The following is a 26562-nucleotide window of genomic DNA, read 5'->3' as shown; positions in this document are numbered from 1 at the left end:
AGGCACCAAATGATAGGGGTAGAATTAAACCAAACTGGGCAAGAAAGCAGCAGAGGTGTAATTCAAACTACTCCAATCAGTTTTGTTTGTACTTTGCACGGAGAAGATTTATTTGGAGACCAAATGCTGTGCTCGAATATTTACTGAATCACTTCAGCAACAGTCATTTATGTTTTCATATAAACCAGTTTCTATGTTCCGATCCCGTCTCTTCTAGTTGCTTTAATGCAGCAGACAGTGACACCGTCAGTGTTTGTCACCACAATAATAATTTTAAAAATCAAGAACTCGGCCCTTATAGATTATTTCTTTACATCTGCAATGTAACTTCTGGTGGGGTTTATGGTGGTTTCTTTTCTTTAACAAAGGAAAGCGAAAACAGATATTCTAAAAATTCTAAAAACACATTAATTAGTTGTCTCTATCGTCATTATGCTATAATTGTTGTGAGGCAGATGCATGGCCGCAGGTCAGTAAGTCATTCAACCAAAAAAGTGTGAAGGACAGGGTCTGACGGCTCAACTAAGATGTGATGTTTGTTTTTACTTGTATGCACAATGAGCACATTTAGTCTTAGTCTCTAATTTCTGTCTTGTGTCATTTTCAAACACATTTATTTCTATTTTTTACATTTTTTCTAACTTTAAAAATGTGCATGATGTTGAGAAGTCAGTTTAATACTAAAGACATGTGGGTAGGTCATGTGCAAACAACTGAAGGTGTAGCGTGAATGGTGACCCCTACTGTATGGCCTGAGAAGAGTGATCATGGTTTAACATTAAAGTGGTTCATATGGACTGGCAAAATTAAATAAAGAAATAAAATTAAATAAAGAAACACAGAGGCTGATGATTAAGCATCGTCAAACACATGGAGAGTGAACAGAAGTGGTTCAGTAAGGCCTCTTGGATTGTCCCACATCCATCTGATTATCTATATTCGCTCTTGCAGTTATTTGGTTCACCAGAAGATGGAAATATTTCACGAGACAAATGGACTGAGAGAAAACCCCCAGGAGCATCAGGCCACATTGTAGTCAGATCTAGTCTAATTTCATACTTGTCATTTCATTTAAGGGATTTATAAAGTGTATGAATTTCTGTGGCTGTTTACAGGAGATATTAAACCCAACATGTGTTTGAGCATGGATGAAAGGGTTATTTCCCAAAGTAGGTAAAAATATCAGTGGGCTCGGCCTACACACCGGCTGTGTGAAGAAGCCAGAACAGGATTAACAGAAAAGACCAAGAGCCCCACTGTTACAATGTCACATCAATTTTCACCAAGCACTGGATTTCTCATGTCTTTTGTGGTCAGTTTGTTCATATGAACATACCGCTACTGATCCTGCTGTGAATCACATCTACTACTGATAATTACACAAATCATGGTGTAATGAAGAGAATAAGTAGTGATGGTGGAAATAATGTGGTTTTATGGACATTAGTGACCACAGTGTTGCATGGCTGCCATCTGCTGGATCATCACCACATTACAATAGTTCACAATGTGCAGCTCTCCACTCCTCCAATCATTACTGTAACACTACCATCTTATGTCAAAACATGTACTGGCCCTTTAATTCCGCACTGCATTATAGTTCTACCTGAGATGGTGGAAGTCAGTATTTGCACATTTATTTTGTTTCCCTGTAGTTTTTGGCAGAGGCTATGTGCATCATTTTTTTTTATTAGGAATCATTTCCCTCATTTGAAAGCACAAACAATATTAATATTGACAATATATATTTGTTTAGCAAATATTGCAAAATATACATGGTGTAATTTTATGATTAGCTAATAGGTGTTTATCTTTATAAAATTCTTAGCATATTAATTAATATTCTGTGATACTTTAAATGCATACATAGATGGGATTTTCTTGTTGCTCCTGTCCAACTCGATAGGCTAAAATGGGCTATACTGTGTGTGTGATAGACAGAGAGAGAGAGAGAGAGAGAGAGAGAGAGAGAGAGAGAGAGAGAGACAGAGGACTTGGGAGAGGACTGATTTAACTTTCTGACCCTTTATAAACAGAAACATAGTTTCAAAGAGGTGTTTCCTAACTTGGCTTTCAAAATAAAAGCACCACAGTATATCTACTGTGGTGCTATGGGGCGTGGTTGAACAGTTTTGCAACATTGTTGTTGTATGAAGTGAGGATGAACCCAGAGGCTTTTTTTTATCAGTCACTGAAGGAAGGTAAGCTTCTTTATGTCGCTCTGAAATCAGAGCCAACAAATAAAAACAATTTGGGACTGGGTTTAAAGAATCAATATTTATTGATTTTTATTCTTGCTATTATCACCCCTTTTATTAATTGGTTTGTTGGTCTTACATTTATTTCTATTTTGAGTTTGTGCTGTAAGATAGGGAAACTAAACTATTAAAGATACAATTACAAGATCGATAGATAGATAGATAGAATTTATTGATTGTTTCGAGAGAAATTTAGAAATTAGGGAATAAAGGACACAGATTCAATAAAGGCTATAATAGTTCATTATTGGGCTATAACAATCGCAAAAGAATAATATATTTCCAATATGATATAAAATCTAAAGAATGTTTTTTATTCTAATATGAAATAATATGGTTTAGTTAATAATGTTGGAAAATTGGAACCACATCGTAAATTAAAAAGTAAACAAATGACATAATTTCTTCTTCCGTGCACGATAATTATTTTGAAAAGCCACCCTAACCGGATGTCCCCCGTTAAACTTTTCCAGCTGGACACACACACAAAAGCAGAGAAGGCTATGGTGGGAGAAGACGCACACGGACCTCCAGCGAGCTGATCTCACGGTGACTGACCTGCAGCGGTGTTTCCCTCTGAGCGACGACATGTCTGTGAACGAGGTGTACGTGTTCCGACCCTTCAAGCTGATCGCGCTGCTGTGCGTCTTCCTCGCGCTGTGTTTGGACGTGGTGGCTCTGCTGAGCCCAGCCTGGGTCACTGCCGAGCATTTCTCCCTCTCTCTGTGGGAGTCCTGCTCCCAGTCCGAGGCACGGCACCCGACAGAGGAGGCTGAGTGGAGCTGCTTCTCCACCCTCACATCTGGTAGGGATCCTTTTGTTTTCATGTTTTTATGCATTGTTTGCTATTTCCACATTTTTATTGTTTTTGTTGTTTATAACTTTTTTTTTGCTCCCGGTGGGAGGATGCCCTTGTTTTGTTGGAGAAAACCCTACATAGTGGAAAACTGCTGCGGTTTTAGACGTGTTGTTGCACAGTCTAGGGTGGTGTTTAAAAAAAAAAAAAATGCTCCTTAGAAATCTGAGATCTCAAGGGTGGATTATTGTAAGGCACTTTTTTTTAATGGAGAACAGATTTTTCCAGTTATAACTGCTATCACTCTGTAAGTAGTGGAGAAAACAGCATGTTTTCAGTGGCTTGTTTTCAGGATTTGTTCATATCCAATGTTTGAAACAAACAAAGAGGAATATTTGTTGAACTGTACAAACCATCAGACTGGCAGCTCTGGCCATCATCCCCCAGGCAGAGTTTGTTTTAGTTGGCCTCTTGGTCTCCGTCCAGACATTCATGGTTTCTTGTGCTGCTGAAAAATTTCCTCCCTTCATACCAGAGCAGTGACGTGGTGTCACTATGACAAACATACTGTGATGCTGGGGTCCGCCAGCACAGTGGGACTGATTCATGAGAGTGTGAATTGACACCTGGGTTTATTAGGAAATGGTTGTTGCTCTTGTCATTGTTTCTTTGTTTGATGAATAAGTCACAAATGAGTGATTCATAAAAAAAAAGGTGACTCACAATGATTGTTTAAACATAACATCTCTGCGGTGTTGAGACAGTTTGCATGTGTAGGATTAAAAAAAACTACAGGAAGAACAATGAGCGCTAAACCTCATCCCTTTGTCACACAAAGAGTCAAACACTCAGACCACCAGGAGGCTTTTTAGAGAGACACATGCAGCATCTTCCCCTTCATCCACCTCAGCAGGCCTGGACCCACCAGGTTGTCTATTGTCAGAGCAGTGGAGCCACATGACAGGAGGAGTGTGTATGCACCGACCCCCTCTCTGCCCCCACCAGGGGAGGAAATCCGCATTAAATGGACCAGATTTACCAGATTTCGTCTGGTGGCTGGTACAGTGGAGCTCCGTTTCACATATAGTAGCTCACTGTTATAAAAAAAAAAAAAAAACATAGTCCTAATTGGTTGTAAATTCTTGCTGCAAGGTTTTAATAGTAGAGGCCAGGGCGAGAGACTTTTGCTGCCAGCGCCACAGACACAAACATGTCCAGCTCCAGAGAGGGAAGCGCAGACTCTCTGTGACCGAGCGCCCTCTGATATTGTGGAATGTGTTGGGGTGAATAGGAGGCGGGTTTGTCACTTTGAGTGTCTGCAGAGCTCATTAAAGCAGCAGTGGAGGGGTGTGTCGGGGTTAAAGGTGCAGTTCACCAAAAAGGCAAATCAGATATATTTATGCACATATTTTCATACCTTTCCCAAGGGTGTTACATTTCAGCCTATCCTTGGAGTGATGTAACATGAAAAGACAAATTGCATGCAATGAAAACAACGTAGATGGGAACAGTGTCATGACTTGCAGACTCAGTTAGTGACAGAGAGAGGTACTTGAGATGGGAGTGTTTTATTCTCTTTGAAGAGAAGTTTTTTTTTATTTTATCATAACCACATAATGGGCCAAAGATGTCAGAAAATAGTCCAGATGTGTCATTGTCAAAATGTTATATTTTACCATCCTGAAGGAAAGTGAATCAGTAACTCGGAGGGAAAGACAGACCCAGCAAAGATTGTTCTCTGAGCTCGTTAGCTTCATCAAATGCAAATTTTCCTTTTGAGTTGAGTCTTTTGAGGTTTGGCTTTCTTCTGACAAGTGGGACATCAAAGAGGGAGTGCTCAATACAGGCAGGAACAGAGGGAGGAATACATTTCTGCTTTCAGACTCTCTATCAGTGCTTCTTTTTCTACAAAAAGAGACTAAAAGCTCTTTGGAGAAAAAAGACACTTTTAAAACGTGCTGTTATACCGACCAAGTGTTGTGTTGGTATTTCCAGGGAAGACTCCTCTGACGCACTGGAAGCGATGAGATTTACTTTTCCAGCAAGAGCTGCTTCAGTTTGTTTGAAGTGAACAGAATAAATGTGCTGCTAAAGACCCACCGCGGCTGAACTGACATGGAGCAGGCTGGCAACCACAAGCACCAGCTAAAGACTTCACTGAGCTGTCAGCTTGTACCGAAGCTCAGAGGAACATGGAGATTCAGTTTTGGTCTACACTGATGATGATGATGATGATGATGATGATGATGATGATGATGATGATGATGATGATGATGATGATGATGATGATGATATTTGATAGGAAGCAGCTGTGGCCTGATTATCTTACAAACTTGAATTCCTTAAACATGCATAACAATCAGTAATAACAAGTAGTTCAGCAGCAGGAACATTTTGCAGATCTGATCTACTGAGTTCCTGACGAGGTTCTTGTTAGGTGTGTTCCTCATGGAGCGTGTGTGTGTGTGTGTGTGTGGTTCAGGCCTGAGTTTGTTCTGCTTCACTCCCTGCACTCGGTGGGATTAGCTCTTGTTTTGTGTTTGTCAGCGCAGCGGTTCAATTCAACTGTGCTGCTCTGTGAATCAAGCTTTTGTTATGCAGTGGGATGCTCCACTCTAACCTGCGTGTGTGTCCCGTCCTGCAGACTGGCAGATTGCCACCCTGGTGCTGCTGGTGGCCGGCGCCGTGGCAACCCTGGTGGCCTTCTTGGTGGCCCTTATTTCCCTCTGCCGGGGGACGCAGAGGTACCACTACCGCACCGTGGCTGTGTTCCTCTTCACTGCAGGTACGTCCTTTTTGCTTTTGCTTTTTCACCCTCAACTTCTTCCCACCCTGTTTGGGTATTTATCCACTGTTCCAACAACACATTGTGTTCTTGTACATTTGGAAACAAAAAAAGACTGTACATATATGCCTTCGCCTTCGCCACAACCACAACAATTTCCATATAGACACAGTTTTTTTTGTTTGTTCCAGTCCTCACATTGAATAAAAGGGTGCAGAAGAAAAGAAGCAGCTGAAGGAGTCTTGCTGCTTGAGCTCATGTTTTCTGCGGTGTGGAGTCTGGGGAGCTGCTCGCTCCTGCGCCAAGAAAAAGCAGCCGCAGAATATGCAGAGTTACCAACACAGTGAAGTCACAGGGTGAAAAAAACAGAAAAGCCACCACAGACTCCTCACCCAGCAGCACTGCCTCGAAAGCTGGATCTATCTATAAAACACACATAATGAAAGCTTTAACAGTTAAGACACATTGCTTCATATACTATGCAGCCATTGTAATAACTGACTTGTAGCTTGTGCTTACTTTAGTTTAACAGCAGTAATGAATCTCTAACCACTCACCACTTAACCTGTGTCCAGTTTTGCCAGTTTCCAAAATAAGATGGATAAGATCCTGTTGTAACTTAAAGGAAAAGATGGCAACCCATGCACTTAGAGAGACTGATGTCTCTGTTGATGTTGGTTTATTCATTATTTCAAGGTGCTGCTTGATTAGTTTTAGTTACCTGGACATGTATGTTTCCCTCTGCAGCCGTTGAGCTCTGTAGCACATATTTATATCTAATCTACAGAAACTCCTCCAAGAGGAAGTGAGAAAGTGTTTTTCCTCAAAAGGCCAATGCACTTCTTTCATATTTCTGATGATATCTTCCTCAACCCCACATTCTCCTGTGCTACATTCATTATTTCAGAGTCATGGTGTGTGGATTACATAAAATGGACAGAACAGATAATGAAATATATGTGATACTGTGCAGATTTTATCTAACTTTTAAAGAACATGTGGAGCAATGTTCCTGGTCTTGTTCTTGTTCTGTCCCTGAAAACATCAGTCACAAAGGAGCAGTGTGTGCAGTGGACTTAATGGCCAAGTCTTGGACTATTTGCCATTCACTGAAAACCGTGGGAATGCAGTGTTATCCTTTCCTGTGTGTAATTGCTTTAAGATCCTGGCGAGAATAAGGTCTCCATACAGCAGAGCAGCAGCAGAACGGCTGGTTGTTAAATGCCCCTTGGCAGGACTGTGGCTGCGTGGTATTTATTTTCTGTCCAGAAATATGACCTCAGCGTGCCGCAAGCTCGGTCTGGCCTCCATCAACACCGCCACATTCTTGCACTGCCACCGGCCCTCCTGCACGCCCACTGCTCCATCCTGTAGGAAGGAAAGGTGGAGCCATAGTCGCACACAGTTCTCTCCTCAGGAGTCACCAAGCATGCATGCAAAGGAAGTGCTGTGAGCGCAGACCACACTACGCCTTTGATCACACATGCACCTACGCTCACAATGGAGCCAACACATTTACTGTACCACCAGTAGCCCGTGGTCCCTGAATGATTCAAAGGGAAAATGATGGTAGCAGCAAAGTAGTTTTCTTCCAAGGTTAAAAGAATAATGAGGATTGTTTGGAAGTTGTTCCACAGTGACGCAATTGCTGGGCCGGGATGTGGAAACGTGATCTTTAATTTAATATCAAGGAAAAAGGACAGGCCTTACTTACCACTGAACAAGAGACCCACAGGCAGATGAGTTGTCTTTGCTTTTAGACTTGAAGAGAAGTAGAAACACATTTTATGACATAACTTATTATTTATCTTGTAAAAGCATTTTATGGTCCTCGGTAAATTTGCCATAAAGAGTAATTGTATCATATTAATTCTTGTTATGTGCTAGATTCTATCAAGGCCAAGTATGTTTAACTGTTGTTTAATACATAATATTAATAATAGTTGGCACCACAGGCCAAGAGTAAGTTTTTTTAAACTTTTTGTCGCCTACCTGTTTCTTTTTAGTGGTGCAGCACAGTGATGAATAGAGGATCCAAAAACACTCATGTTTTTAATTGTTCTTCTTTCATTTTCTGGTTTTAAAATGATGATCTGAAGCAGTAGAAACACTGATGTGAAGAAGGCAATCCCTTTATATTACACAATCACTTTAATTACACTTTATATTTCATAAATCATAGTTCTCTGTTGACCTTCTCTTTCTCTCAGGTCTCTGCAGACACTGAAGAACACATTTCATCGCTCTTTTCATCCCTCAGCCTCCTTTCATAACAAGCCACAGAGACATCTCTGCACTTAAAGCAGTTTGTGTGTGTTGACTGTGGGATTTCACAAGAACAAGGCCATTACCATTAACATAACTGAATGGTGCATTTGCAGACTAAATGGCTCGACATTTCTGAAAGCACAAATCTTTTTGTTCAGAGAAGATAGAAAGAATACTTTAAAAAACTTCTGATCATTGAAAAGAACAATTCAGACACATTCAGAGTTGGACAAAAGCAGTTTTCAAGGTAGAAAGTAGGAACACAAACTTTGAAAGTTTAACAAATCGAGAGTTAAGTATCAATGTGATGAGGAACAAAAAGCTGAAGTATTTACAGCAGATGGACTAGAATGAAGCTTCAAACAGACTCAAGCAGAGAGGACACCGGTTCAATATTGAATAAAGTAAAGCAAAAGCTGCGCCTCTGGAGCTTATGGATCTTACAACAGTGATACAATATGGCAGCAGCAGCTGTCGTGGTAGAATAATAATGAGGATCTATCAGTATGTACACTGAAAAGTAAAAGAGGCAGGATGAGCTAAAAGGATAATGTACAATACTAATAATCATAGGAGGGAAAAATATCAAATAAAAATATTTTTAATGCAGTGTAATGGTGTATTTATTAGTACCGTCAGTACTATAGATACTGTACTGATAGCTACATAGCTTGTGCAATTATATAGTGATGTGTTAAATAAGGTCTGCACTAGTATTTTCATTATTGATTAATGTTCGCATTACGTCCTGTCTTAATAGGTTAATCGTTCTGAGTAATGACAAATGTCAAAGCTGAGGGTGAAGATGTTGCTTGTTCTGTCAAACCACATGTAATGTCAGAAGGAGCTGCTGCCTCTGCTCTGATTTAAAACTTGTAAGAAGAAAAAAAACAACATCCTCTAATGTCTGACGTCTCCTCTGGTTCTAGTGGTTCTGCAGGCCTGCGCTCTCGTCCTCTACCCAATCAAGTTCATCGATGGCACGGTGCTTCAGACCTATCACGAGTTCAACTGGGGCTACGGGCTCGGCTGGGGCGCCACCATCTTCATGCTGGGCGGAGGGATCCTCTTCTGCCTGAGGACGGACATATATGAGGATGCAATGTACTGAGTCCTCTGCTGCTGCTGCTGCTGCTGCTGAAAACACACACATAAACACATGAGCACACACACACAATTTCCCATACAGGAGGCGTGCTACTTTTCTTCACTCTGCACATGGCCAACAACAGCATACGTGAGCACAGACCCCGTTTCTCTCCTTCTCTTGCTGTCTTGCTCTCTCTGTTATTTTTAGACGGGTTGTGAAGGCCTAATTTAGGCCAGGGCTGTTTGAATAGGACCTCCACCACCACCCTCCCCCCCCCCCGCCCCCTCCCCCTACACATGCAGCTATAGCAGGTCCCTCAGCCCTACCGGTATCAGCGGAGGGGCGGCGAAGCTGAAGCACAGAGAGCTTTCTGGACAAGCACGAGCCTCCAGTGCTGGACGTTTCCAGAGCGTGTTGACCTGGATCTCTCTATTGTCAGAGAAACAGGACAGTAGATTCTCAGCACAGACGTGATTGTGCGGTGGCTGAACGTTGAAAGGGACTAATTTATCTCCACATTTCCTTTTTTATTCTTTTTGTAGCATTTCACGAGGACAAGTTTGTTGTTAATGTATTTATGGCATTTCATTTCCCACTTTATAAATATTGAAAACCTGAACTTGTCCCTCCATGTGTTCTGGCTGGAAACATATCTAGTAAAGCTAAGCCTTCTGATATTAGAAGTGTAAATTAGTCAGCTTTTGATATATGCTGGAGCTAGCGCTAGTTTGTCTCAAAGGAAAATGTAAATGTGTACAAAGTATTTCTACATGAAGGAAAATCCAGAATAAACAACAGTAGTTTTGAGACTTTTATGTGAATGAGTGTGAATGATTATTTTGAGTGCTATCATGTTTTATATTCCTCTTTTCTTGTTTGGACAGAGCGATGAGATAAAATGACATCTTTATTATCCAGGAGAAGACATGTTTCCAGGATGTTGGTTTCCTCTGGTTGAAACATGAATGAATATAAAAACAAATTCTCGCGAACCGCAATAACAAGTTTCCCAGTTCAATTTAACAATTGATGTGTCGATGTCATTGATAATTTTAATTATGTCTTGTCATGTCTGTTGATAAATGTGGTTGAAGGCCTAAATTCACCATGATGTTTTTTTTATTTATTTAACAGCACAAAATATTACAGCCACCATTAGAGATAATAATAATAATCAACAGATACATTTCTACACTTTTAAAAAGTGTTTATGACAGGCAACTTTAAAAAAACAATCTGAAACAGAAGGCGCTGCCACACTCGAGCAGCCTGGTCTGTGAAGTCTCTCCCTGTTTATTGTCTTTTCTCAATTGACAAATTTCAAACTGCAGCAGCTGCTCAGGGAGTCTTTTGGAAAGGATCAACTATTTCCGCAGCTGCAGCAGTGCAGAGACGTTCTCCCCAGCTGTGGACGATATTTACATCACAATCAGCAGCTCAGAGGTGAAAAAGACACCAAATGATGGATGCCTCGGCTCCTGTGAATGGTGTAGTGGTGTGTTGAGTGTGTGAGGTGCGGGGCCAGTGGTTGTCTTATAATAGCAGTGACCTCCCAGGAATCTTTGAAATGTGACGAACTAGTCAAAGGTGCCGTGGTTACACGACGGGGTGGCAGAGATGGCACAGGCGTCGTACAGATTCTGAAGCAATTGCTCGGGTTACTTTGTTGTCCCACACACTGCACGCGTGTCTGTAGTTGAACATTAGAGCACAAAGTGAAACATGTTTTCACAGTGAAGGGACTTGGCACTTTAGACACCTAAAACAAGTGACACATTGACTCAGGACATTAAAAAAAAAAACATATTCTACTGCAGGAGACTGTTTTAAAACGTTCAAGATACACACACACACAACCTCAGTTGATCCACATATACAAATTTAATTAATTCCCCAAGCACATGTTCATTTGTAGACAAGGCAAAGAGTCTTTAGATTGATGCGCTCTATATTTCCAGTGGGTCTTTTTCTCATCCACACAGTTGGAGCCTTTTCTGGATTATGAAGATTATACTTTGGCACTGGTCATGTTTCACTATAAATATGATAATTATTCACTGAGATCAGACTGGATGATATCTGGAGCCATTAGGTCTGAGCGTGAGAAAAAGTGATTAATAATCATAAGAGCAACAGTTGTTAAACCAGAAAGTGCTGATCCAAAATCATTTTACCATGGCGTGTTTATTTTGATTATTTCTCTTTTCTCTGTGAAGATATGAGACAGGCGCTGATGATTAAAAAGTGTGAAGTGTTTACCTTTTATCTATACTGAGCTTGTTAAAACAGACGGGAAAACACGCTGACGCCTGCATACATGACTGGGGTTAAGATTGTTCCGGTACAAAAAAAAGCACCAGACTCCAGTAAGGCTGACCTGACAATAACCCAGAGTGGCTGTAATGATTTATAATAACTGTGTATAATAAGATTATGATTTTTTTTTTTCATCAGTGTGCAGCTGAGGACAGCTCTGTGCCTCTGCAGCTGCTGCTTCTTTCTCTCATCTCTGGATACTTTGGACATGACGACAGCTTTTCCCACAACTGCAGAGGATTAGAGTCGCTCACTGTATGTCAGCAAAAGAAATAAAACCAAAGCAAGAAATATCTTTTACTCCAGCAGTCAGGACAGACAACATATTCAGTCACAAATGATTGTGAATCTTATGCGATGGATTGTATCTGTAGTGAAGCGGACTTTGGAGAACAATCTGCCCCCTGGGTGCAGTAACCAGCCAGGCCCTGCACACTTTCACTCTGCAGGGACAGATTCCAGTTACTGAGCCTGGGGGACAGAGACAAACGCGAGCTTGGACACCTTGTTGCCTGAGGAGGGACGTTAGTGTTTTAGTGATACAGCTTTTCACAGATTCCCTGAAAATCCAAAAAAGATTGTGAAGGCAAACCTGAAGTTGTGCAGCTCCTCATTTGATCCTCAGCAGTGGAGGTCCTCAGCAGACTGGGCTCAGCAGACCAGTGAGGAGGATTAATGGACTGAGAAGTAACGCCTGGGCTATACATTACCCTGCTCCTGATCCTCCATCCAGTTTGGCTCCACCAAAATTACATATTAACCTCAAAAAGGTTACTCACTTCTCCTCCACTATCAGCTCGCACTGCCCTGCAGTCCTGATAAACCTCAGGACTGTGCATGGAAAACCTGGTGTAAATACAGCAGTCAAGTTACATGAATAACATTTTTGAGCCTCACCCCTGACACCACGATGAGAAATATCACAGCTCACATTCATTCTCTACTGATGAATTATTTTTTATTATAATAAGAATGTTTCTTTATTATCAAATGAAGGTAAATACATAAATAAATACACACAACCAACCATAGACACACACAGGCACATGGACAGTCAAACATGGACAAGGCGGCCTGTTGTGGGAAGCAGTCAGCTGCGTGGCTGACCTTGTGGACGTCAATGAGTGTTGGATCAAACAGTCAAAAACAGCAGCCAGCCTGGAGTCAGATGGTCACTTTCCCAACGTGAAATAAACTTTGGTGGAGTGAAAATGAAAAATAGCTCAGCATGTGTAGTACTGAGAGAGTGGTGCAGTCAGAGCAAGGAACATGTTCAATGAATCACACTGAGGGTATTTGAATGGTCGATGAGGACCAGAACACTGGGGGCACCGTGTTCTGGTCCTCATCGACCATTCAGATACCCTCATTATCAAGGTAATGAGGTTTTCTGTTCAAAACAAGATGTGCATGACACAACATGCCAATTAAAAGTGAAAGGAAAAACATTAATATGAAAAATCACTGAAAGAAAGTAAAAACACCTGTTCCATTTGAGTCAGGTGGGTGTTTTAAATTATCTGGACACTAGAGGGCGTCATGAGTACACAGAAGCAAACAAAAAGCATTACCTATTTCTAACCAAGAAAGGAGGTAATTTATTTATCATTCTAAATAAGAAGACTGCGGGCAAACAGGTTATTTGACCATACACACTGGTGTGTGGCCATGTCCCTTTACCAACTGCTGCCTGGCCTGTCAATGAACACTGTTTCTTAGATGTCATGAAGCCAAATTGTGAGGCCCAGCACTTGGAACCAGTTCTCAGTGTATCTCTCACTCTCCTCTTTCTCTGTCTTTCTCTCTCTCTTTCTATCTCTGCTCTACCTGCAAACACGTCTCCTACGCTTTATTTGGCCTTTGTTTGGCCTTTATTTTTGTTTTCAAACCTTGCAGCAAGTCTTCATTGTTCACACATGTATTTCCATTACTCATAACCACATTTCTCAACTGGTGTTAGTGACTCACAGAACTCACATTTCTCAGGACTATTTTACAAGAAGCAACTAATTTTGCCAACGTTCATCTCCCTTTAGTTTTGCCATTGAGCTGCTCTTTCACATATGAACAATGTGTCAGTGTAGCCTACATGAAGCACATTTTTTATATTTCAGACAAGCAAAGTTGCACATACTGTATAGCCTAGTATGGATACATAGAAATACATGTTAGATTGTTCTTTTAGAGGTAGCAGCAAACTTTGCAAATGGAGCCTCCTAGAGTTACTCTGTGGTAAAGTCATCCATAAAAATGTGTCTCGCAGGTTAAAGGGTTGCACATGTAAGGATAATTATGATTAAACAATATGATAAGATGATTTTTAGAAAAGCATTAAGTACAAAGAGCAACAGCGATTTCTGTCAGTGTTCTGTCAGTGTTTATGCATGAATAATAAATAAAACACAGTTTCAAGTATTTCATTCTCGGAACTAAATCACCTCGAGCATGTTTGTATCTGCCAGTTAGTTTGTTTTTATTTCTTGAGGGGACATTCAATGGCCTGTGCAACTTTCATGTTAGGGCTGAAAGCTCAATCCAATCTGATAGGTCTGGAATGTTTTGCCTTTTCTCAGAAGAGACAGACAACCTTTAAGCAGAATTCAGTTGATATGATCAATTTTCAGCTACAGTCTCCCCAATTTCTCCCTGAATGACTTTCATCTGAGGCAGACATTTTGGCATTTTGAATTAAAAAACCGTCTCAAAAAAAATGTATCAAACAAAAAGCACACTACAGTTCATAGTAACTTCAACAGAAGACTTTATTTCAAATCCTGGTTTCCACATTTCCCCCCAGAACCCACTGACTTGCTCCATTGTTCCCAGAGTTGTGTTTTCTTTGAAGTGTGTGAAACAAAAGTAACTTTGACTCTAAGTAATACACCATACTCATCATAGCAAGCAGTGAATATTAAAGGTTGTCATCATTCACAACTTACAGATTCATATAGAAATGACAGCAGGTGAACTATAAACTGCCATGTGTTGTTTTGTAACCACGAGGTTAGTTTGTGTATGTACTATATTCAAGAGGGGTTCAATCAGTCTCACATGATATGAGAACATGAAAGAGACATTTCTCCTTATTTCTGTTGGCTGTAAATTCAGAATAAAATTATTATAAGGGATGAAAACATTCAGTTCTATGATTAAATAGTACATCTTTAAAGGAAGGAAGAGGCACATTTGGTCGAGGCATTTTGGCATTTTGGCATTTTGGCATAAGAATAATGCTTGAACAATTCTGTAAACATTGCAGTCATGTTGAGTCATGGCTCAAACCATTTGAAACAAATACAAAAAAGAAAAACAAAACTGGCAAGGAACTGTGGCATTAAAACCCCTGATTAATTTCTTCTGCTTAAGAAAAACAGAAATCATCTCTTAAAGACTTAATGGGCTTGAAAAGTGCAATTAAGAGACAATCACAAACATACACATCTTAACCCTGTTTGCTGAAATAAAAATAGATATATTTGTTGTTTGGCAAGAGTTGTGGCAAAAAGTAAAAAGGATAAAATAAATGTTAAACATCATTAACTCTCCACCAAATAAAATGCACCCATTCTAATTGGATTAACTATCAAGCAGTAAAACATCAAATACAAATTCCCAACTGTTACTCAACGCATCATCTGCAAAATATTCTTCTAACTTAGCTGGCAAGTGTGACAGAAGGTACAAAACCCATCATAAACAGCAATACTCATAAACATAACATATCCAGTTACCATGACATCAAAGAGCAGTTCATATAACGGTCAGCATTGGCAATAGAAAATGTAAACAGAAATATGCAAACACAGTACAGTATATTAAAATACTCTAATACTGTTTGTAAATATTACGTTTGTTGGTGAATAACTTTCAGTCTAACATGTTGAGTCTTCAGTAATGTGTTTTCAGTGGTTACCAACACTTTGAGGGACCCCGAAGAATGAGAGAGATCGAGTGCAACAATAGTATGTCTGTCTGACGGACGTGCAGCCGTCAGGCCTCCACCACTGTAAGAACTGAGTTTCTGGCGAACAAGGTGGTGAGCATAGAGTCCGGCTTCTTCTTTTGTCTAGATATCCTGCTAGAATGGAAGTACAGTCTGAGTTTAGTGAGTTTATCTTGTCAGTTCTATGCACATCTGGTTGTGTGTGCACTATGTGCTGTACTTACACTTTGATCACTGCCACCAAACACAGAGACAGCACCAGCGTGACAATGATGGCAATGGCGACATACACATAGACCGGTACCGTGTCCCACTCTGGTTTAGAAGTGACTTCTTTCATTTCTAAAACAAACAAACACACACACACACATACCTATGAGTTATATTTTCATGTCTGTGAGGTCATCCTATTAATGGTTAATCAAAATATAAAAAATATTAACCATTAACCTCACAACAAATCAACCAAAATCTACATAAACATTAATAAATCAACATGAATAAAATGTCCAAATGAAGCAGAAGATCAATATTTAGGCTTGTTGTGTTAGCATTACACTACACTACATCGCTTGGGATTAAAACAAAATACTGACTTGCAGAATTGACTTTAAGACTACACCCATGACTCTGTTTTCTTGGCAATGTCTACAAATGTCGAGGATTTTACTCAGGCCAAGTACAAATAGCTTCAATTCAGAGCCAAAACAACAGAAAATATGTCTGGAGGTCATAAAAAGTAAAAACCAGACTCTTACACCCTATCAGCCAAAATAAAAATTTCAAGGGGCCTATGTTTGAACCTTGAGGAACACCTTTACCAGCCAACGTGTAAAGTAAAAGGAAGGAAAAGACTCACACCAGCAAGTTCAAAAGCATTTATTCTGAATAATAATGAGATACAGACAGCAATCCTTCATGTTTACCCAGTACAAATAAGACTTGGAATTTTAACAAGACATCTGGGTAGTAAAACACCGCCAATAAGTCAACACTCAACCATTAAATATGTAAATAAAAAGTTAAAGATACTTAAGAAGAGTGCAGAGTATCGAGCTCAGCTTGGACTCAATCAAATATGCCTTGAGTCATTAAAATGTCCTTTTAACACAATATGTCACATTTGGACAAAATGTAACTTCATTTTCTCATGAATCAGTTTCCCCGCGTTGTCCCCCGGTTCTTGTTGCAGCCAACTCCTTTTCTCCAGGTCAGTGCAGAGTAGACCACGGTAGGAAGACAGCTGGTTTCGCGCACAAAGGCAGAATCGTTGGTGTCCTCCCTTAAATACCTTCAGTTTCTCTTAGTTCAGGTGGTTTTCCTGCACAATTGGAATTTAATGGGCAAAGACTACGTTTTGCCTGGAGGACTCTGAGGTCGTTTGCTCTGAAGAAGACTTGCAACGTTGAAACGTCAGCAGCTGCACCTTATTAAAAAGCTTTAACTGGACCGTGTGCTCCGGCTTCCTTCCTCTAAATGTCTCTGAGGACTTATTCTGCTTCTTTTGGTAAATCTTTGAGCAATGTATTTCTTCTGTGCAAAATGTAATGCTGCATTCAATATCCAATAATAATGGCATGCAAATATGTCAATGCAAAGTGTAAAAATTCACAAACAAATGGAAAATTAATCTAATTACCACAATAAACGGATACAAAAAGCAAATTAGGTGTTTCCTTTAGTGTGTTTTCCCTTCTTATCATTTTAAAATTTTCACTGTTACATCACTTCACAGAATTCATTTTCCTTATTTTTCATTTTGTTTAAATAGTTTCCAGTAAAGTACAAAGCTTAAACAAAAGATGATCTTCCACTTCCACTCTGCAAACAACAGATGGGACCCAGGCGGCATCTGTGGGGGAAAAAACGGAGGGCATATTAAAATATCAGCACTTAATTTTTATGTTTATTTGCTTATTTATTGTTCTGTAAAATCCCAAACTGTTATACTATTATTATTCTGAAACATGGAAGAAGGGAAATGCAGAAAAGGTTAATGTAAACTTATGTCTGTCCATGTATCTAAAAATCTGATTTACATTTACTTCTATAAACATATACATACCGGTATATGTACTGTATATATAATGTCAATCAGAGTTGACATTAGAACAGGAAAATAGCAATGAATAATAATAAATCATAAAATGAATCTTACCTTGATGAGTTCCTCTGGGGCTTCCTGGGAATCCACAAAGTTATGTCTCATGAAGACTTGAGGTGGCTTTAGTCAAAAAGTTGCTTAACATTATAATTTGTAATTTATTTACACAATGGAAAATACACTCTCATTCACATAAAAATCTCAATGAGACATGTCACAATTTTTTTTTTTTTTTTTTTTTGGGGGGGGGGGGGGGGGGGGGTCCATCGAAGTCTTTTAATATAGGGACTGAATAACAGTTCCCTTTGATAATTGCACACATGCAGTTTTATGAACTTCTTGATCCAGACACTTTGTAGCTCCCAGGGGATCCTACTGTATTATTGTGAGAATAAGTAGGGACAGATCAATTAATGTAGATTGGCAAACCAAGCTCCCACACTAGTAGAGCAAGCACACAGATTGGCGAACCCTTGTAGAAACATAAACATCTAAACAGAAACTAGCAGACACAGTGATGATGTAACAAAGTACTGTTTTAGAAGTAGCATTTCTTTTAATGATCTGACTTTTGGTACACATTCATCAATCAAGCATTTCAGACAGTCACATTAAAGTGTTATTGTCAAATGAGCTTTAAATGCAAAACACAACAGTGTTACATGTATGGCCTCTGCTCGAATGTGTTCACTTCAATCCACAAACTCGCAGTTTATTAATCCATTCTCACTGATTCTCCCCTAAAGACTAATTTTTCTTCCTAAAAAATGTTTCAGCCTAAACTCTCCATATGATATGAATGACATTAAAGTTAGGAAAAGGAAGGGCTCACAATCCCAAATTAACAACAGCAAAACTTTCAATTGGGCCTGATATCAAGAATGAACAATAATTGATCTAATGTGCAGACCGTGATGTTTCTAATTTTAACTGGAAAAAGTGATGAATCTATTCTTCTTTAATATGTTAATGACCAATAACATCAGAACAAATCTATGTAGTAGTAGTTATTGGCAGTTATTTTAGCCAATACAATCCCTTAAACCTGGACTTTGTATCAGCTCATGAACCAATTTCATGCTAAAAAAAAGAGCATTTGGGGTTTTCTTTGTAATTAATGGTATTACACATTAACAACAGATAGCCTACTGTTGTTTTTAATGCAGTGCTGCAGTGAATTCAAACATATTTACCTGGATGACAGCTCTGATGACTCCACTCGCTCCAAAAGCCTTTGTCTGCACAATACTTGTGCACTTTAGACCGAACCCTGAAGCAGTTTCTCTCAGAGTCATGGATGAGGGGCAGAGTCAGGCTTGTCTGCTCAGTTAAAATCGGCTTCTGTCAATGATAAAAAAAAAAAAAGTTGAGAAATAATTTGAACAAAGCACGGCAAATTAACGAGTTGATGCTCAGTGCCCAAACTGAGTGCCGCGCTCCTTTCCAAAGTTTTAGTCAAGTGTACCGGCAATTTAGACCATTTTTGACTTTTTATGTAGAGCCATAGTGTATTCTATATTATTGCCACCAACACATACTGTAGCTCAATTGAAAGGTGTAACTTTATGCTTCAAATGACCACAAACCGTTTGTTTCTACGTGCCTCCGTTCCTGAGAAAAGTCAAGCTAAACATGGCTGGGTTTCACCAAAATCCCTCCTTTTTTTCTAGAAAAGGAGATAGAGCGTCTTTTATGAAAGGTGCTCTGTTTGTGTCTGTCGCTCTTCTCACACTCGCATTTCTGGATCAAAGGGCTCGTATAAGATAAATATATACAACAATTGTTGTTCTATTCACAAAACCACCATCGGGCCGTGTCACAGCCTCTCGCCGCGGAACGTGAGGGTCTGTCGGCCACAGCGGCTCGCGAATACCGGTCCTGCCGGTGGTCGCGGTCCTTCTGTGGTTCGGGTCGGTGCCGGTGGTCTGCTTTGGCCCAGAGACCATCAGATTTTACCGCGGGAGGACTTTGGGGAGGACACGGTGTTGCTCCAGATGAAGACCGGGTGGGACAGTCGGCTGAGAGCTTCCTGTTTCTGGTCCGTGCAGCTCGAGCAGCTGGAGCAGCAGCGCAGGTGAGAGCAGAGCAGCTGCGCTGCATCCACATACAGAACTCCGTTTGCAAAAGCCGAGTTATGATAAAAACTTCCAGATCATGAGCTGTCATGTGACTTTGATCGTCATCTATTTCAGTTCTCCTCGTCGTAGAGTCCCCAAATTTACACATAATGTGTATTAAAGTGTCTATTTTCATAATTAAAAAAAAAAGCAAAAAACGAAAAATCTCGTTTTTGGCACTCAACGCATGGGAACGAAAAACGAGAAATTACGTGGTTGGCACTCAATGAGTTAAGATGAATGAGTCAACAATTTTTCTCATAGCGGGAGTCACAAAAACATCTACCAATAAAAGCCATAACGCCGTAACTAAGCGGAAGCCAAGTCAGAGCTAGATCACAGAATTGAATTTCCATGTCAGGGACTGCAATGTTATAGCCTGGTTGGCACGACTTTCCAATGTTGATACTCAGCATTGGGTCTGGCCAAGACGTTAAGAGAATCCATTTCTCAAAGCGCATCCTTCAAACCTGGTTTACCCGCCCCCCTCAAATGCCTCAGTCTGCTATTGGTCGAAGCCAGAATAGGCGGTGTCGAAGCTTAAACCAATCACACCGCTCTTTCCTCTGTCAGCTGCTCCATGCTGCTGTTTACAATGAGGTTCCGGTCGCTGCTCTACTGCGTCACTTACTTGAACACGCCTCTACCCAGAGCCGTTGGAGAGGCTCGACGTTGATTGGCTCTCGAAAAAGAGGGTGGAGTTCCCGAAAATTCGGGAGACAGAAATCCAGTTAATAGCACGGTTGGCCAGACTAGCAGTCAGCAGCGCTTTTGCGAGGCGTGACGTCACTAGTGTGGGCGCGACCAGGCTAGCAATGTTACCTCATGTCTATTGAATATGAAGAGTTTATGAATTATATGTTTATTATTATGACCAGTTGTATTTTCTCATGTATTTTTCTGTGCCCAAGTGACTTTTATACAAAATAGCAAAAATCACGTAAAAAAAACTGCATAAAATTATAAACTGTTTAGAGCCCCAACATTAGGCTGCAAAAATGCTTTCTTATGACCTCATTGGGTTTGGTTTTTCCTTCTTAATCATTTCTTCACTGAAGGTGGAGGTCATGTATGTCAGTGGTATTGTTATATTGTGTGTGTGTGTTTTTGGCATCTGTGTGATAAATCAAATTTTGATTCATGTGACATATTTAGACTTTCAAAGACAAAACCTGACCTGAAGGTTGAATCCTATAATTGTCTGTTAAAAATCAAAACTGACAAGAATCTGAATAGGTGTTGAAATGTAATTTGTCATATACTTGGAAAAAGTGGAGAAGTGTGGAAAATTGGATCCAGATGATAGATAATTAGAGGGAATTAAGGAAATAGCTGCAAGCAGGTTTTCTAATGAGACTCCTCTCTAAACAAAAATTCTGGGAATGTTCCTGTGACTCAGAAAACACGACGAAGCTCAAGTTAAAAGATGTCCTTGTTCACAAAACTCTCACAGTAGTTCTGGCTCTGCAGAGTTTTCATCAATCCTGTATTAGAGTCCAGTCAAGACAAAGACGGAAAGGTGCACACCCTATAGGGATTTCTGATGGGATGGTTCTTAGTCATAGTGCCTTAAAGGGATAGTTCACCCAAAATTGAAATTTCACTCATTATCTACTACCCTCATGTCGACTAAGGGCTGGGAGAAGTTTCAGAGTTATCCGTGGCTTCTCTGAGTTACAGGGGGTCTCGGTATAGCAGTGCATGTCCATATAACGGTTGCAAATGGATACCAACTGTCTTTGTAACAAAAAGACACACCAAAAAACATCCAAATACCTCCATGCTGCTCATATGTAATGTCCGTCTTTTATTGAAGCCGTTGTATTGTATTGAAGCCCAGTTCTTCCAAATTTGACGAACCGGGAAGAGGAGCTTCGAGAAGCTTCCGCTACAAAACAAGCTTGAAACATATACTTATTAATTTTTTTTCGGGACAATTTTGCATTTCGGGGCTTCAATACAAGATGGACATTACATATGAGCAGCATGGAGGTATTTGGATGTTTTTTGGTGTGTCTTTTTGTTATGAAGACAGTTGGTATCCATTTGCAACCGTTGTATGGACATGCACTGCTATGCCGAGACCCCCTGTAACTCAGAGAAGCCACGGATAACTCTGAAACTTCTCCCAGCCCTTAGTCGACACGAGGGTGAGTAGATAATGAGTGAAATTTCAATTTTGGGTGAACTATCCCTTTAAGAGTGTGATCACATTTTTTAAAAAGTATTCATCAGGGAAATCTTACCAATGTACTCTTTCCACCGGGTCCCTCCTGACTGTGTTCCACCTCCCATTTGAGACAATGTCCAGGAACCTTCCCGGCTGGGCGCGCCCACTGTATTTCCAGCTGCCCATCTGGATGTGTTTGCAGATGTAGCTTGTCTGCGGTTCCTGGCTTCACTTTAATGAATATTGTAAGAAAGTAAAAGACTGTGACGGGAATCTGACCGAAGAACAGCAAATTTGTTGCAGAGCAAGTAAGGACAACTAATACAAAGTCTTCAAATGACAATGGATGTCCTCACTGAGCAGTCAGTGAATATACATTGGCACCGTACCGTGATTTTGGGTTTGCAGAGAGAAAAACATAGCTTCCAGGGCTCCTTCAGGTGAGGACCCATTTACACAGAAGTTGATATCAGTGAAATCAGGGAGAGTTTTCCCAGTGAAGTTGCAGCCACTCCTCGCTCCTCCTGAAATTATGTATTTCGGGCACTCCTCTGCTTTTTCCAGTTTTTTGTGCCTGGGGAAGAGTTGATGAAACACTGATTTTAGTAATCTAATCTATTCATCGACATAGGGGATTTTTGAGTGTTGAAAGTGTGTAAGTAAGATGTGATAGGACTAGAGGTGAGGCAATTCTGTAACGATAACTGTGAGATGAAATTTGATCTCAGGTTAGTTTTTGGACCTTAATATGTAGTGGCAACAAAAGGCAATGAAATATTACATAGTTACTTCAAATAGGAATGAATATTAAAAAACGAATTCTGTGTAAAATTAAGGATGTGTCTTCTTTTAAGACTTGGCTCACATGAGTCATGAATCTGTTACATCTGGAGAAGATTAGATCTCATCATGTTTGTCCTGGTTCTACGACCAAACATCTTCAGTAGTGCATGTGTGTATTTGCATACAAATGTGTATGTGTTACTTTTGTATATGTATGTTTTCATTATTGTTGATTGCAATGTTTGTAAAAAAAAAAAAGAAAAAAAAGTTGTTCACCGAAAAATTTATATATGTTTTCACTTCTCTTGGTAAATGTACTATACTGCAGACTTCCATTTTCTGGCTTGCAATTATTGTTATGTTAACTGATATTATTTTAAGAGCATGTAAAGAGCATTGTTTATTTTATTTTATTTGATCAATTTGTCTATTTTTACATTAATTCTATTTTATCTATATAGCATTATTTCATATTTATTTATATTATTGTCTCCTGGATCATTTTGTGTCTGTGTTTCTTGTCCATATAAATGAAAACAAATCAATTATTAATAGAATAAAATAGAATAGGAAATGTGTCATGGTAGTAGCCTTGCAGACAATTAATATACGTACATATGACAGATATTAAAAGAAAAGATAAAAAGTCTCTGATCTGTAGCTGTCAATCTACAGTAACATGCTCATAATAACAAAGTCAAAACTTTGTTGTACAGTAAGTGGGATCAGCATCTGCGTTCAGCATGTTAGTATGCTAGACAGACCCAATGGGAGTGTCATTAGTTTTGCTGTAGATGAAGATGACCAAACTTATTATTTGATTTTGAAGCATCACAGTCGAACTCATATAGATTGCAATTCTTTACTTTAAACCTAAATAACCCAAAAGTCAGGGGATCACAAATTGTAGGCTACTAGTCTTTGTTAGGTGTAGGACATACCAGAAGTATAGATGTTGCTGAGAGTTGGCTGGCATCCTCGGGCTTCTTTCCCACTTGCACTCCATCTTCTCCATGTTATTAAACACACAGGCAAATTTTTTGACTGCGGTACCAGCAACACCTGGAGGAAAAACAATTAATCACATTCCAAAATGATCAGCATCACATTGATTCCTCCCTATGTTACACCTGTAATAAGCTGAATGGCTGACCTGTGCTGGGAGGTTTCTGGACCAGTTCAGTGCAGTTCGTACTCCTGATCATGGTGCCGTTGGTACAGGGTCCACTCAGCAATGTGTACACTCTCACTGCTACTTCTTTCATCAGATCAAACTGGGCACTGTACGACAACTTGGGAGTCCTGATGGCCTGACAATCCAGAAACAAAAATCTGTTATTCAGTCTACAGTTTGTATTTACAGGATGTAAATACAAGAAGATGTTACAGGAACTAGACTTTCCATGAGAGATAATTGGGCCCAGTGTGTTAGCAATCAAAGTTGTTTAGTGTTTTTCAGCCCTGTTTGTAGGCCTATTTAAATTTAATGAGAACTTGTTCATTTCCTGCCGACAATGAGACAACATGGAATTTTCAGGATGTCACAATCAAGCGTTGATAGCTGTTGTATCATACTTTATCTTAACATCTCCTGTTTAAATTGGCAGCTTTAGTAGGAAATAGTCATAGTAGCTGAGATGTCATGACACAGCCACACACTGTCCATGTCATTCCCTCGGCATCCCTCATCACCATGGTCACAGTCAAAGCCATGACATCACATACCACAATTCTCACACTTAACTTCATCTTCTGCCAAAGTTGTAGTAGTAGTTACTAACTCTTGTATCATGTCATTGTGTAGTCACTCCCTTCTGATGCGCCATCCCCTGCACACACCTGTTCCTAATCACCCCTGTGTATATACACCTTATTGTTCCTTATTGTTCGTCTCACTCACTGCCAAAAAGATCTTCAATTGTTTATCTTCGCCGCTGTTCACCTGCCTGTTTGACTACTTTTATGGCTGCCACTCCTTTGCTCGGCACCGTTGCCCTTCTGGTTTCTTTGAATGTTCCAGTGAAAACTCTTTACCTCTATTCACATCATCAAACATCATTGTTGTGCCTGTGCTTCTCGTGTTTCCCAGAAAAAGATGGTTATCATCATCGTCACAGATTCGCAGATATCAGCATCCCTTGCAAACGTGACTACATCTGTATTGTTACGGAGCCTTTTTATTGTAGCTTGCCTGGGCACTGCATGGGACGTATTGACAACAAAATAAATTAGATGAAAGTTGACCTCTAAAAGTAGCTTGGAGGCTTTTTGGTGGAACTTCTGAGCCTGTTTAAATCAGGAAATTACTTTTCAAAGATGAAAACAAAAACAAACACACACATTTCATCCTGCCCATGTTATGATCCTGTGAGTTGCCTGTTTGCCACATGTGAGCAAAAGAAAGCTCCATCTGCATGTGCAGGTATAATCATTTTTCTTCATTACTGTCATCATTTGTCACATAGCCTACAGACTGTTATAGCCACATGAATATCATTTTTGGATAAATATTTTAAAAAGTAACATTTCCATGGGTTGAATCTATAGTTTAATTAATGCCTGGATCTTACACCAATAAGTCATAATTGTAAGCACTTACAGTCCAGCTGTTCTTGTAAGTGTTGAAGTACTCCATCTGATACAGTTTTGGACACTCTGTCCTGTTGATCAGACTGGCTGGGGGGCTCCATGCAATTTCAAGATGTCCAAGATGTCCAGGGTCTAATATCACAAGGTCCACAGGAGGGTCCACTGCAAGTGACAAGGTTGTTTCTTAACTCAGGTTGAATATTAATAAATCCCAGCAGTCAGACTGGTGCTAGTACAGCACATGCCCAGGCTGGCTGGTAATTGCATTCGATTACAAAATAAATTACAGTAGGAGAAGGCACTAAGTCGTACCTGAACTGGCAAACATCCTGCAACACACTCAGACTCCGTGTTTCTAGGTTTAAGTTATTCCTAGAAATAAGGTAGAGGGGTGAAAAAATTAAGAAAACAAATCTGCACCAACCTGCGAGTCCATTGCAATGTATGCTTCTCCTCCAGGTTAGTAAGAGCAGCATCAGCGTGGCTCGATGAATCACCGCCGATTTATTTCCCATTAGTACAATTTGACAGGCTACAAGCTTCTAACCGCGACTGAAAAAACAAAGAGTGAGATGTAAAGATGATGTCGGCTCGATTTAAATTCTACTGTGATAGCATCGGCTTGACGTGGTTATGACAAGTATAATAATGAAATCTTGAAGGTGTAAATACCATAAAATACTCTCGCGTTGACTCGTCTGTGTGGTGCGTCATGAGATCAAAAGCGCGGATTGTCAGTCGAGCGCAGCCTACTCACCTGAAGGGAAGAGGACCGTTTTGCCTTCTGCAGCAGGTTCAGACAGAGTTTAGGAGACTGAGACACAGTGGGAGGACTGACCCCTTTGTACACCCCGCAGAAACCGGACACGTGGATCTCCCCCCCACCCCACCCATGCTTGGTTTCTAAGTAATCATTTCCATCTAAATATGAGGAACTGCAAGAATCAGAGTGGTTGAGGAAGTATGATAAAAGGATGGGGTGGAGGGCAAGATTTCATTGCATTTGTCATTTCATGTTGGCTCAGCTCAGGTCCTATCACCAGCTTTGCTGATGGTTCCAGCGAAATTCTCCTCACTGTTAGCTCCATGTTAGTCACTCACTTCCACGACACACTTGTCCAGTGGTGTGCGGGGTGGGGGGGTGGAGGGGGGCAGTCGCCCATCCTCATGACCCAATTGTTGAAAAAGACGTGCTAAAGTGCCCTCTTGGGAGTACAAATGTGTATTAAAGTGCTCTCTTCAGTGGCAGTGTGCCATTTTTTTTCTTTTCCCCCATGCCCTTGTCACTGCACTTGTCACAAATGTATTCGGTACATTTAACAAAAGAAAAAAAACAAAAAACA

At 40.2% G+C, this 26562-nt stretch overlaps 2 protein-coding genes across 2 annotated transcripts; one reads left to right on the top strand and one right to left on the bottom strand.

The window, feature by feature from the left end:
• The first annotated feature begins 2744 nt into the window (after positions 1-2744).
• Positions 2745-9241, top strand: LOC310996704 (transmembrane protein 47-like). Its single transcript, XM_083986158.1, has 3 exons — positions 2745-3063; positions 5699-5839; positions 9037-9241. Exons 1-3 carry the CDS (start codon positions 2847-2849, stop codon positions 9216-9218), a joined length of 540 nt encoding a protein of 179 aa, XP_083842284.1. The 5' UTR covers positions 2745-2846; the 3' UTR covers positions 9219-9241.
• A 6102-nt stretch (positions 9242-15343) lies between these two features.
• il13ra2 (interleukin 13 receptor, alpha 2) lies at positions 15344-26009 on the bottom strand. The gene is made up of 10 exons (XM_083986171.1): positions 25977-26009; positions 25644-25771; positions 25230-25381; positions 23784-23940; positions 23572-23692; positions 22237-22421; positions 21924-22078; positions 18754-18901; positions 15681-15798; positions 15344-15588 (listed from the first exon to the last, which is right to left on the bottom strand). The coding sequence occupies exons 2-10, from the start codon at positions 25732-25734 to the stop codon at positions 15504-15506; spliced, it is 1212 nt and encodes a 403-aa protein (XP_083842297.1). The 5' UTR covers positions 25735-25771; positions 25977-26009; the 3' UTR covers positions 15344-15503.
• Positions 26010-26562: the final 553 nt, after the last annotated feature.

This window comes from Trachurus trachurus (genome assembly GCF_905171665.1).
Source record: "Trachurus trachurus genome assembly, chromosome: 14".
NCBI classification, from domain to species: domain Eukaryota; kingdom Metazoa; phylum Chordata; class Actinopteri; order Carangiformes; family Carangidae; genus Trachurus; species Trachurus trachurus.
The sequence above is the reverse complement of the archived record's forward strand: the minus strand, read 5'-3'. Positions and strand labels throughout refer to the sequence as shown.

What these genes read in the sequence shown, in the direction of transcription:
- LOC310996704 (XM_083986158.1), top strand. Translation starts at nt 2,847, where the DNA reads ATGTCTGTGAACGAGGTGTACGTGTTCCGACCCTTCAAGCTGATCGCG. An exon ending in CTTCTCCACCCTCACATCTG is followed by an intron (nt 3,064 to 5,698) that starts GTAGGGATCCTT and finishes CCCGTCCTGCAG; the next exon opens with ACTGGCAGATTGCCACCCTG. An exon ending in TGTGTTCCTCTTCACTGCAG is followed by an intron (nt 5,840 to 9,036) that starts GTACGTCCTTTT and finishes CTCTGGTTCTAG; the next exon opens with TGGTTCTGCAGGCCTGCGCT.
- il13ra2 (XM_083986171.1), bottom strand. Translation starts at nt 25,734, where the DNA reads ATGGGAAATAAATCGGCGGTGATTCATCGAGCCACGCTGATGCTGCTC. An exon ending in ACATTGCAATGGACTCGCAG is followed by an intron (nt 25,382 to 25,643) that starts GTTGGTGCAGAT and finishes TGTCACTTGCAG; the next exon opens with TGGACCCTCCTGTGGACCTT. An exon ending in TTGGTGGCAGTGATCAAAGT is followed by an intron (nt 15,589 to 15,680) that starts GTAAGTACAGCA and finishes CCATTCTAGCAG; the next exon opens with GATATCTAGACAAAAGAAGA.